The following is a 12440-nucleotide window of genomic DNA, read 5'->3' on the forward strand; positions in this document are numbered from 1 at the left end:
AGGCAGGCAGCCAATCAGGCACACTGTGCATTCAGGCCATTCTCTTCTCTCAAGACACTCACAACAAGTTATGTGTATTGGGACAAGTACCGAGCCATTCAACACTCCATAATGCATTCATACCGGTTTCGGGCAGTTGTCTCTCAGTCATTGGGCCTCATCACGAGTTTGGCGGTAACCCTTAAATCCGGCGGTTGCGCTATTACCGCCGGATTTAAGGGTCTGCCAAATCAGGGCTTCGGCGGATTTCTTCCCAACTCTGAGCTGGGGGGCAATCCGCGGAATATTTGCGCTATTACCGCCGGCGGGAAATCAGCAGGCGGTAAGAGCGTGAAAATTCCCCATTGAGCCCAATGGGGAATGGGGCATTCCCGAATGGGCTCAGTGGGGAATGGGGAATTCCATTACCGCCAAACTCGTGATGAGGCCCATTGTGTCAAACACCAGATACTAGACACCCACAACATAGAATGCGTATTCGTCACACACTCCATCCAGGTCCCACCCACAGACGTACCCACAACATACGGTCTATGAGAAGGCTCCAGCCAGTCTGGTCGGCACTTCCCCACATTACCATGTATGGAACTTCCACCCAACAGCCAGTCAGGGGGAAGGGACAGAGGCAGGGCTGCCATAAGGGTATCCCATGGGTCTGTTCACCAAACCAAAAGAGAGAGCTGCACCGCCAGGAGTCCCACACGAACTCCTGTGCGGAAAACACGACAGAACACAGGATAAAAAGCAGTAAAGGACAAGGATACAGAGGCCATTTCCTGCATCACAGGTAGGACTATTCTTCCCCTGTAGTTCGGTGACACCTTCCTCTTTGATAAATATTTTACCTAGGATTTGTCCGTTTGCTTTTCCCGGGAAACGGTGCTGGAGTAATGACGATGAGGCCCTAGGGGTTCAACTTTCCCCGCCTTGTGGGTTATTCTAGATAAAAAGGCATCTGCGGACCACTGGTGTTGGTTCTGTAGTTGGTGCGCTTCTCCATACTTAGGCTAATCCCCTGTCCGTCCCTCAGAAAACATATGAACCCAAGGTATTCAGAGGAACAAGCATTTCCCAAGTCCATGGTTTTGCAAAAGACTATATCTTCAGCTCAACGATACACACATATGCACAGGAGTTTTATTTTATCATAGAACAATATAATAATATATAGAGTCTGTATATCCAAGTCTCCTAGGTCACTAGGGGTCATGGCATAGACAGGGATTTGGATGGGGGTTCAGCAGCTCCCATTCTGGAGTGTCTCCAGTTAGGGTTCAGCCCTACTGATACAGCCCCGGTAAACCACCTTACCTGCACTGTAGATTCCCCACGTGGCCTTGGGATTGAGTCAGAGATCTGGCTGAAGATGTTAATCAGAGATTCAATATGAACACTGAAGCAAACAAGGGACCAAGGACAGCTGCCACATCCCTCAATGGATCCTCAAGTCCCTTGAATTTCTAGATTATTGGACCATGCGTAGAGATCAAGACCCCGTTATTGTCATTTAGCACCATTTAGAAAATGTAATTCACACACAGAATATCTAGGTGTCTACAGGAAGGTGAGCATTTTTCATCACAGTCTCTAGCTCCCAACTTCTTCCTTAATTAGTTTAATCACCACCTTATGTTCACCCACCACCTCTAGTGCCTTCTCTCCCACTGTCCTCCGAGTTCCACCACACTTCACTTCTTCTGCAAGATCCTTCGTTCAACTCCTTTTGAACTTCAGTCTTTGACTCCATCTCCAGACACTGACTTCCCTCCTCGAAACAGTCTCCCTGATTGATGGGCACTTGAAACTAAGCAGGGTGGCGAAAGCCCTAACCCACCTAGTCTGGACTCTGGGTGAGGGTCTTCGCCTGTGTCTCTTAATTTATTAAGGCCCGGTGATTAGCTATGGACCCACTTGACCTCAATGTGAGGCTGTAGAGCAGAACAAGCCTTTACATGGTGTGCTCACTATCTTGGATTTGACTACTATGTGCTCTATGGCCTCAGGTAGACTGTAAGGGGCCTGATGTGATGGTTTCACTTTCTAGGTTGCATCTGGGGGTGATAAGTGAGCCCACTGTGAGCCTTAGTTTCGTGGTCCACAAGCTTTCTGTAGTATTATCGACTGTACCAAGTACATGACCTTGTTCTGCAAGCCGCCCAGGTGATCTAAAAGTGCTTCTGAGGTTGGCTCGGTGTGCTCAGTGAGTCTCATAGGTCTTAGAGAAAGATCCTGAGGTCTGATCGGTCTCCTGCGCTGAACAGCTTTTTGCCAAGCACCATACTTTGCATTCGTTTCAGGTCTAAGAACCACGCCATTAAAGGGGCCATGTGCAGTGCACTGTGGGGGCACAACATTAAGGCTGCAGTCTCTGCTGTGACAAAGGGGACATTAACTGCATAATGGATTTGGGGAGACATTGGGGGTCATTACGAGTTTGGAGGTAGCCATGGCGCTATTAGCGTCATGGCTGCCTCCAAACCCGGGTCCGGGTCTCTCTGAATGGGGACTTACCGGGTCATTCTGACCTTGGAGGACCCGGTAACTCCCCATTCAGTAAGCCATTCCCCATTCCCATTGAGCCCGCATAGGGTTCAATGGGAATGGGGAAGGTGCTAATAATTTGGAAGGCGCAATTTGCGGGCCCGTTATTAGCTCCAAGGTCCCTTAACGGGTCCCATAAAGAAATGCTGGTCAGACCAGCCGTTCCTGCTGGGACCCGCTAAGGGACCTCGGAATAGGGCGATAAGGGTTTACCGGCACCGGCATCCTTACCGGTGCCCGAAAATCCGTACCGCCCAACTCGGAATGACCCCCATTGACTGAATGGCGGCCTTTAAAAGACCAGTATCATACCCGTTATACCACAGCCCCGTGCAATCGGAAGGGAGGGTAAGCCAGGCATCCTCCACACACCAACTCCAAGCTTATCACCCGCTAGCTTGGGGAAGTAGCATGCCCACGGAGTCACCCCACTAGAACTCTCCCCTTATCAGGCAGAGGACTTTGAAACACTGCACATGATTTATTTATTTTTAAAGTCACAATTGTGATTAATTGGCCGCTACTTTGGTTCCCATATAAGGGAGTTACACCATCTCCTCAGCTGAACAATTATGAGCAAGGACCAATAACATACAAAGAGAGTAGTGCACCTGGAGCTTGTAAGCCCTATACAGGACAACAAGCAAACACAACATTTCTCATTGTCGTTCTGTGCTTCATTCGTGTCATGAGGGTCTGCAGACAACTAGCAAGAACTACAGGTACTCCTTTCAAAAAAGAATTGCAAAACATAAATAAAAACGATGCTAGGAACACTAGCACCTTTGCTACATATTCACTGATAATATACATACGAGAGTACAATTTCAACACTTTATTTATCTTTACTGAGCCACTAGAAGAGAGGTCCAAAAATATGCAATTCTTTTTGCCATGCTCCTGCAAGAAGTATTGGCAACACTGACAGGCTACATCTCCTTACACAGAATAATTTAGCCCTGATAATTTTAGCCAGAACAAACTAACATACATTTAGAACTTATTTTTAGAGTGTTTCTTGCCTCCTTCCAGCTTCTCCCAGGGGTGTCTCTTGCTGCACTTTCTCTCAGGCATAATACTGACACTGCCTTCCCTTTGTTCAAGCACAGTGCCCTTTCGCCTGCTCTCTCAGCAGCTGTCAGAGGCACTGTGTTTCATGGCTCACACTCCTCATGCCTCCATGTTGCCACAATATGGAGCGTCCAGACTCCCCTGCACATGAACTATGATGTAAGGAGCATGAGATCATTTTATAAGAAGTACATTTATAAAAGACAGCACAGCAGAACCCATTCTGAGAGTCTGAAATAACAAGGCAGTTACTACATAGACAGTAATTAAACATCAGGGGTGTAACGTTACCCAGAGAGAGCAGAGCTTGGTGAACTTCCTTCATCACATTCCGGTAAAGATCCTTCTGCCACTCCTTCAAAACCGTCCACTCCTCTTCAGAGAAACAGGCAGGAGCGTCATGGAAGGTGACATGGGCCTGGAGAAGAACACACGACATCAATTATTTACTAATTCCATTCAGTGAACTACAGAACCTAAATAATGTGCATTAATCTTAAATTAACCCTTTCTCCCTCTTTTACTACCGTCCCTTACCAGTCCTTATATCTTCATCTTTCTGTAATAATAGCTGCAAATCATTTTCAAGTAAGCATATATCTTGTTTTTATAGAAAGAAGATACAGCGACCATCTACAAGAGAAACTCAAAAGCAGCAAAAGGCTATTGCTGTATTTAGGTTTTGTTAAGTATGTAGCTAACTAGAAAGCAACGTAGTACAGTACAAGGATCACGGATCGGTTAAAGATTGTGCAGCAACAAGTGTTGATTAGTGGGAAAGACAGAATCGGGAGGAGGAGAAGACGGAGTCGGATGCGCGGAGAGATGTAGGATAAGATGTTATCCGTTAAGGAGGAGGTCCTCTATGTGTTAGTGACCATTTAGTTCCATCCAGAAATGTAGGGATGTTGGGGAGAGGTTGATGCGTGCCTGAATATAGTTCCAGATCCTAGGCATGTAGTTAGAGATGGCCTGTCTTCTGACCTTCTATTTCTTGCCATAGAGAATTTGAATTCTGGGCACATCAAGAAAGTGAGTATTGTGGGTTTTATGATGTGCACCAGGGAGTCTGTTAAGTATTACAGAGCTCCCCCATTACAGAGTGTTGCGCCCCCATTGACACATGCTTGCAACCCATGTGACCAAGCTCATAGGCTGGACTGCCCCCATTGAGACATGCTTGCAACCCACGTGACCAAGCTCATAGGCTGGACTTCCAGACTGTAATGAATTACCCTGCCTGACTCTTGGGCTGGAGGATGACACATCCATAGGGGTCTGGTGCTGCTGAATGGGGAGCATCCCTTAACCTAGCCCGCCGTGACCCAGCCTGTTGGCAAGGGCTTCCCACCTTGCGTTGGGACATGTTCCTGTCCCTTTAAAAGGAGCTCCAAGCACTGGTAATCAATAGGCACCCTTGCTGTATGAGTTACCTACAGCAGGCACGTCCCCCATCTCCAGCAAGGTTTATTTGCATGCCACTTATAAAACCTGGCAGATGCCAAGTCCTCCTACTCACAAAGGTAATATTGCAATAATCGTCATAGAATCTGGAGAACATGTGGTCCACAGCTGCAATACTGCTCCCCACATGCTAAGAGCATGCATGGGCAACCATGCACTAAGACGAAGGCATCCTGCCACTGAATTACAGTGTTCTTGGTTGGCCACTTATTAACAATCCCTTACAAATCTTTACCGTTAAAAAGCTCGGCTTTGGCCGCCTTACACAGATCCCCACTCGGTTTCCTGAGAGGACTCTGAGGAGATTGTGTGTGTGCTACAGCTCTTCCTTCAGTGCAAAGTGCCTGGGTGTTATCCTTGCTCCTGATGTCGGAACATTTCCCAACAGCTTTATATAGGATTCACTGTTCAGTAAAAAAAGCACCAGGGAGTCTTTGCAGAGGAGCTGCTAGAAGCCCGATCCTGCTCCAAATGTGATTTCAAAGATCAAACCTGGACACATGGGGACCTTTGCATTCATGCGTTGCATGTGTGGAAAGGTACGGGTATAACATATCTCGGGTAAAACCCTTAAAATGTTACCCTTCTTAAAATGAGTAGGGTTATTTATTTATTTGTGTTTTAAGAGTCGCCAGCTGCAAGCAAGGTCACTGTGTTTATCTCGGATGTGGCAGGATGGTCCTGATACTACACCGCCTAGCAATCACCCTCCCTGCTTTAGGCCCCAGATCCTCCACCATGTCTTAGCCTCGTCTTAGCCTGAGGCCTCTTGCTGCCCCGTCATGCCCACACCCCGCCTTGGCTCGGCAGGGCAGCCCTCGGGGACCCATGAGACACCAGCTCCCAGTACCTTTCCATAGCTGTGTACAAATACCACCTTATAAAGAGTATTCAGTTGCTTAAGCCAACGTTGTTTACTGATCTTGCTACAAAACGAAACCTGCATGTAACCGCAAGACTTCTTCACAAATGTCTGCTTCCTAGTATTACCAAATGTCTACAAACGTCATGGAAACTTGCCATGCTATATAAGATGAGCTCTGACCCAACATCGGCAGAGCGCTTCGTCTGACAACCGATTACACCTGTCACTTGTCATTCAGTATTACTGTATTTTGCGGTTTGTCTTTCTCTAATAACTTGGTTTGCCTCTCAGCTGTGTCCTGGCTTTTCATTGCTGCAGGGTTTCCCACTGCCTCCGAGGAAATTATAGCAGCCACATTTACACTGAAATCGTCCTCCCCTTTAGGTCCTATTCAACTCTCTATTTTGAAGGATTGTTTGCCACAGAGTAGTTCAATGTTCACTGATCACACAAGCTGTCAATACCTGTCCATACCTCCTTTACCACTGGTCAGATCCCGGCTTTTCTTAAACATGCTTGGTTGTTCCTCTGCTAACTTTTGACCTGTCTCACTTCTACCTTTTCTTATGAAATTGTTAGAGGCTTTAGCATGCCCCCTTTTAAGTTCATTTCTGGAGAAATCCTCTTTATTTCATCTGGTTTTCGTCCTGAACACGGCACTGAGAGTCTGTTGGTCTCCGTCGTTGACGACCGGGTCGGCCACATGATCCAGGCGGTGTCGGTGCTTTGCTGCTTCTCGACTTGTCTTCTGCCTTTGATTCCATCGATCATGTTGTCTCGCTAGACCACCTCATTGAGGCCTCTCCAGTGCTGTTCTTTCTTGGCTCCTCTCTGATCACACTCAATCACTCTCTCTTCCTCCTTATCATTCTGCACTCACAGCTCTGACATGTGGTGTTCCACAAGTGTCCTCCATCACTCCAGTTTTGTTTAACATCTACATTCAGCCTCTGACCAAGCGCAACTGAGCCCAAGGCTTACTTTGCTATTTTTATGCAGCCAACACCCAGATCTTGGTTCGCTTAGATCTCTCTCTTCCAGAGACGGTGATCAGTTTAGGGTCTGCCTTGAAGCCGTGGGAGAATGGATGTGTAATAGTTGGTTCAAGCTGAATGGTGAAAAGACTGAGATGTTTGTGGTGGGCCCACCTTCTCCTACTGCTTCTTCTGGCCGTCTTCCTTGGGCCCTTTTCTTCCCCTGTTCCTCTTGTGAAGGATTTAGGGGTAAAGATATCGGCTTCTCTGTCAGCAGAATCCCAGATCAGTGCAGTCTGCCAGAGGGGATACTTTCAACTTAAAGTCTTGTGCAAGGTCCTTCCTTTTCTCCTTCCTCAGCTACAGGCTCCTGTGGTGGCTGCACACGTTATGTCCTCTATTGATTATTCTAATTCTTTCTTTTTAGCTCAACCTGCTTACTTATTATGACAACTTCAAGTCCTGCAGAATTCTGCAGCTAGAGTAGCCACCTCTACACCTAGATGTGTGCATATCTCCCCGATTCTGTGTCCTCTGCACTGGCTAAACCGTATCAGGTAATATTATCCCCACCAATAATATCGCCATATATATGGTTGTGGGGTAAGGCCATAGGCAATATTATTAGTGGGGATAATATATGGAGTTATTGGGGTCGGGAGATGCAGGGTTTTCCCCTGCTCCTTTAAAAAAATTATGAAAGTTGCCGGGGTGTCCCCCGCAGGTTCCATGGTTTAATATTGCTGCAAAAATATGGCAATATTTTTGCTGGGATATTAACACATGGAACCGGCTAAATTTACTTTAAGGCCCTTTGTCTTTATCCCTGCACTTTCTATGGGAATGGCGAGGAGTGCCTTTGAATTACATGTTCTCTGCATATCCCTGCTAGGGATCTCCATTCGCAGATGCTTGTCTTGAGGCATATTGGTGGTGGTCTTTTTCTGTGGCTGCGGCCCAGCTCTGGAACTCTATTCCCTTTCGATCTATGGGCAACGGGGAATCATCCTTGCTTTAGGCAGTCACTTAAAACCTATTTTGTTTTAGATTTCCTCATGCGCTAGCTGACACCAAGACACCCTCACGGGAATGCTGCACTCTATAAGTTCTGGTTAACATAACATAACTTCGTAGTGCCCAAAGAAAAGGTAAGGGGGGGCAGACATCTGATCTTTCACAGGCTTTGGAGACAGTCAGATCAGTTAAGCCGAAGGAAAGAGAGCATAAGAAAAGAGCAGAGAGGCTGAAAGTGCATATTCAAAATGAGGTGCTTTAGAGTGCAACACAATTACGATCTCTCCAGTGGCATGTGTCAGGGAAAGGGAAGGCAGCAGAGTTACAAGACTGTGCAGATGTCTGGAAGGGAAGCAGATCAAGCCTCAAGGGGGAGTTTTATTTTGAAGCGACAGGTGTTAAGCCTTTTGCAGAACTGTATGTTCTACAGCTCGGAGTACAGGTGAGAACTCCTTCCAGGGAGCACCACAAGCGGCATCCAGTGTCCTGCCACCTTGCTCCTTTATCCTACGAAGGGGGCAACAACAAAGCACTTAAAAGCGTGTGGACCTAGGAGAGTATTTCTTGCTTGACATAAGAAGGGTCAATGTCCCACTAAGCTCTGCTTAAAAGCCAAAGGGCCTCATCACGAGTTGGGCGGTATCCCTTAAATGCGGCGGTAACGCTATTACCGCTGCATTTAAGGGCTGGCCCTATTATGAGTTGGGTGGAAAGTTTGGAGTTTTACCTTCATCTTTTTGCTGGAGATAGAAATTCTACTTTCCTCCCAATAATTGCGCCGGCGCTAATAGCATCCCCCAATCCAATTGGGTCCAAAGGACCCAATGGGACATGGGAACTTAAAGTGAACCTGCTACTCGTGATCCGGCCCTATGGCGTCGGACCAAGTAGTGGTAACGCTATTTGGAAAGGCAGTATTTGGGCGGTATTACCACCGGGATACTGGCAGACTCGTGATGAGGCCCAGAGTCTTGACGCGGACACAAGCTGCGAATGGTAGCCAATAGCAGGAGTAATATGTTCACGTGGTATCAGGCAGAAGATCAGCCTAGCCACATTGGTCTGAATAGTCTGCAATTGGTAGGTAAAGCATTTAGCGAGAACCAGGTAGCAGCTATTGCAGAAATCCAGACGTGAGATCACCATGGCCATTGTCATTTGCACTCTTTGAGAAATGTTCGATGGAGAGAAGGGGGTAAAAATGCAAACATCATGGTTCTCTGTCTGTTCCACCAAAACCACGGTGCACTGTGGTCTGCAGTATCAGGGGAACTACATTTTCCATTGTACCTGTTCGGGCATGCAGTATGTAGGATGCCACATTCGTCACATGATGGTGAGCACTACGACCCAGATTCGGAACAGCAACCTTCTGTTAAATGGGACTGGTGACCAGGCTCTGCACCTCACAATGAGCTACAGAGACCAACATGTATTTATTCATTTATTTAGATAGCGCTAAAGCCCATGAGCATCAAAGCGCTGCAACACAGAAAGACAAAGAGGATACAGCAGTCCGAAGAATCAGCATATCAAGGGCTGGATTCTGAGAACGTGGTGCAGCTGGGTAAAGGATTCAGAAAAAAGGAACCTTTTCCAACTTTTCCTAAAAGATGTAAGAACGGGATCAAGCCTGTCATGCAGTGGTAGTGTGTTCCACATAGAGGGTGCAAGGAACTGCAAAGATCTACCAACTGCTTGTGCACGCTCGATGCATTTGTTAGTGAGTAACTGCTGCGTGCTGGAGGGCAGGGAGCGGGGAGGCTCATGCCACTGTAGTTGAGCTTTAAGGTAGGCCGGTGCTTCCCCATGCAGCATCTATATCAATAGACAACAAGCGCACGGAACCAACGAGTTTCCAGACAGCAGGAGCTGAAAATCGGAATCCTTGGAGCACCCTGGAGCATAAACGAAATATGGGCATCTTGCATACAGGTCTGAAAAGTGGCAAGGAAGAGTGTGATGACCTCATAAAGAGGGTGCAGATAGTTGCCAAAAGGCCAAAGTGCATTCTGTGCCTGTGGCTGGCCTGAGGCCAGTCCGGTGGTCATGGAAAAGGTTGTGTTGGCCTCACTGCATTCCAGAAGCTGTTAAATCACCATGTTCCTAAAACATTCCCTATTAATGGATTGTTTGTAATAGGACGGCAGTTTGCAAGAATGTTTGGGTCATCACTGGATTGTTTCAGTAGAGGGCACATGAGGGTCTTTTTAAGGAGGTAAAGTAAATCAACTGATTCCATAGACTTACTAACCTAGGATTTGAGCACAGGGGTGAATGGCAGGAAAAGGACCTTTGGTACGTGGAGAAGAGTCATCCCACTCGAGGTGCAGTGGGTCGCTACCCACAATGTGACCCGAGGACGCGATGGGGACAGCTGACAACAGTAGTGTGCCTTGGAAGGACATTCCCCAGGAGAGCCGGGTTGAGTGTAATGCGAGCACGCACATGTAACATCTGGGCATGAGAAAATCCGGCAAACCTCTTAACCTTGCTCTGACCCGTGAAGTTCACGAGCTACTACTTCATTGTCTTGTCCTTGGTTAACAGTTTTCTCCTCGAGTGCCGTTTGTGTGGTAGTCCTTACGTTCTGGCTTTTGTGTATTCCCAGGACGGCTGTCTGCGCCATCTCCATCTGATGGCCACATTACCTGTTTCTCACAAACAAGGCCTTTCAATATTTTCCGTTGAAAGGGGTCTCGAGCCTCCCCAGCAACTGCCGCCATGTTGCCAGTCAGCAATCTTATAACATGGCAATGTATTATTTTCCATATGACTTCCGTGCTGGGCCTTTACATGGGCACTTTGCAGCACTCCTCTTTAAAGCTGCGCCTGCTGGAGTCCTTCCGCTGTCACTTTCTATGGTTCTACAGAAGTGTTATCAGCGCCTTGACTTTTAACCCTGGTTCTTCCACATCAGCCACTTGCTCAGAAAGAAGGATTTGTAGCTTGTCAGTCGGCATTCAGTGTTTCAGCTCAGTGCTGGCTGGCAGTCTCGTGATAAACAGTGGCTATTAATCACTGGCTGTATTTCTGCGTCTCAATTATAATCTATGCATCCCACCAGTGCCTCAGCCTGTTTTCCACTCTAAGCACCCCCCCTGCCCCCCCCCCCCCCAACCAAGCCATGATGTTGAACTGGGCCTCTGCACATCTTCAGCCCTGAATAGCAGTGATGGTTCAAGAGTCTGGGGCGGCAGAATAGGAGCCTCGTGACATGGGACTGCTGACCTCCACATGAAAGCAACGCAGGATCCAACTCACCTCAGCTGAACCCTGTCCAGGCATGTCTCCCACGGATTCCGAGCTGGATTCCTTCCAGTGGTTTTGGAGGGACTTCTCTCCAGTGGATTTGGAGGGATTTCTCCCCGGCGGTTTTGGGGGGGATGTTTTCCTAGTGACGTCACATGGATTTCACTGCAGAGATATGGGATGGATTTCCCTCTGCCTAGGCCAGGAACACCAGAAGCCCCTCTCACCAAGTGAAGGCCCGGAAGGCGGGGTCCTGGACTGCACTGCGGCTGCGCAGGACACGGGACGCTATACACACGGGCACGTGAAGTCTCGAATCACCACGTTCTGAATCACTTATCCACATGACCCGCCCTGGAACGGTGTCCTCTGTCTTCTGCACGCGCATGCGCAGTATTGCTATATGGAAATGTCTCTATCATGCGCATGCTCAGTGATAGGAGTTCCTACGTGAGCATGCGGATTAACTTCACATATTTATGGAGGGACTCGGGCCTGATCAGAGCTTTTACTAATTAAAGTGTGGAAAGCCGACATTCTCCCCTCCAGTTTCTAGCACCTTCACTCAAAGATTGGTGGACATATTGGAGGGGAAATGTGCTTTCCAGCAGCAAAAGCTGCTAAAATCACTCATTGTGTTGGAAATGTGTGCTCTAGTGGCACTGCGAGCATTTCCCAAAAGACTGCCACTCTTCTAATTTAAGAAAGTTTTCATAAACTTTCATTAAACAAAAAAGTGATGCTGCAGTCTGAGAAATGTCATGTTTAAAATGGGAACAAGCGTGCTGTGTTGTTTAAAGGCACCTGTAGTATAATAATGTGCAGATTTGACCCTTTTATTGTGACTCCAGTATCAGCTCTAATAAGAACACACACTCAACAGTCCATAAATCCTGGGGCAACTGGCCCTCTACAATGCTGGATGCAGTGAACAAACTAATGTCAGTGATTTAGTCCCATGAGAGGAGCACCGGGAGCTCAACCTGCTCCATGCCCTCTGCTCCGGCTACTGGCGCTTCACGCTCTCCTCAGTCAGCACTTCCATGTTGGCGCGAGATCTCGTGAGACTTCGGGTCCCGCGATATCTGTACAAACCTCCCCTTGATAATGCAGAACATCTTATTGCGTAACATAGTAATTGTATCTCACCGTTCTTTTGTGTTCCTTTCTCTGCCAATCTTCTTTCCCACCACTGGCATAAATGCCAACATTCTGACGCACCTGGTAGGGAGATTACGTCAGGGAAATCGGAAGATTTA

The 12440-nt window shown here is 47.5% G+C and overlaps 1 protein-coding gene across 3 annotated transcripts in view; it reads right to left on the minus strand.

Moving 5' to 3' along the window:
• Window positions 1-11452, minus strand: part of LOC138489441 (zinc finger protein 554-like) — a 225915-nt gene extending 214463 nt beyond the window's left edge. For all 3 annotated transcript variants that reach the window (XM_069617162.1, XM_069617163.1, XM_069617161.1), the window contains exons 1-2: window positions 11194-11452; window positions 3904-4030 (exon numbers count right to left, since the gene is read on the minus strand). In XM_069617162.1, the coding sequence (XP_069473263.1) occupies window positions 3904-4030; window positions 11194-11217 (151 nt within the window). In that variant the 5' untranslated portion in view covers window positions 11218-11452. The remainder of the gene's footprint in view (window positions 1-3903; window positions 4031-11193) is intronic.
• Window positions 11453-12440: the final 988 nt, after the last annotated feature.

The sequence above is a fragment of the Ambystoma mexicanum genome, chromosome 9, assembly GCF_040938575.1.
Source record: "Ambystoma mexicanum isolate Mex_15411 chromosome 9, UKY_AmexF1_1, whole genome shotgun sequence".
Classification (NCBI taxonomy): domain Eukaryota; kingdom Metazoa; phylum Chordata; class Amphibia; order Caudata; family Ambystomatidae; genus Ambystoma; species Ambystoma mexicanum.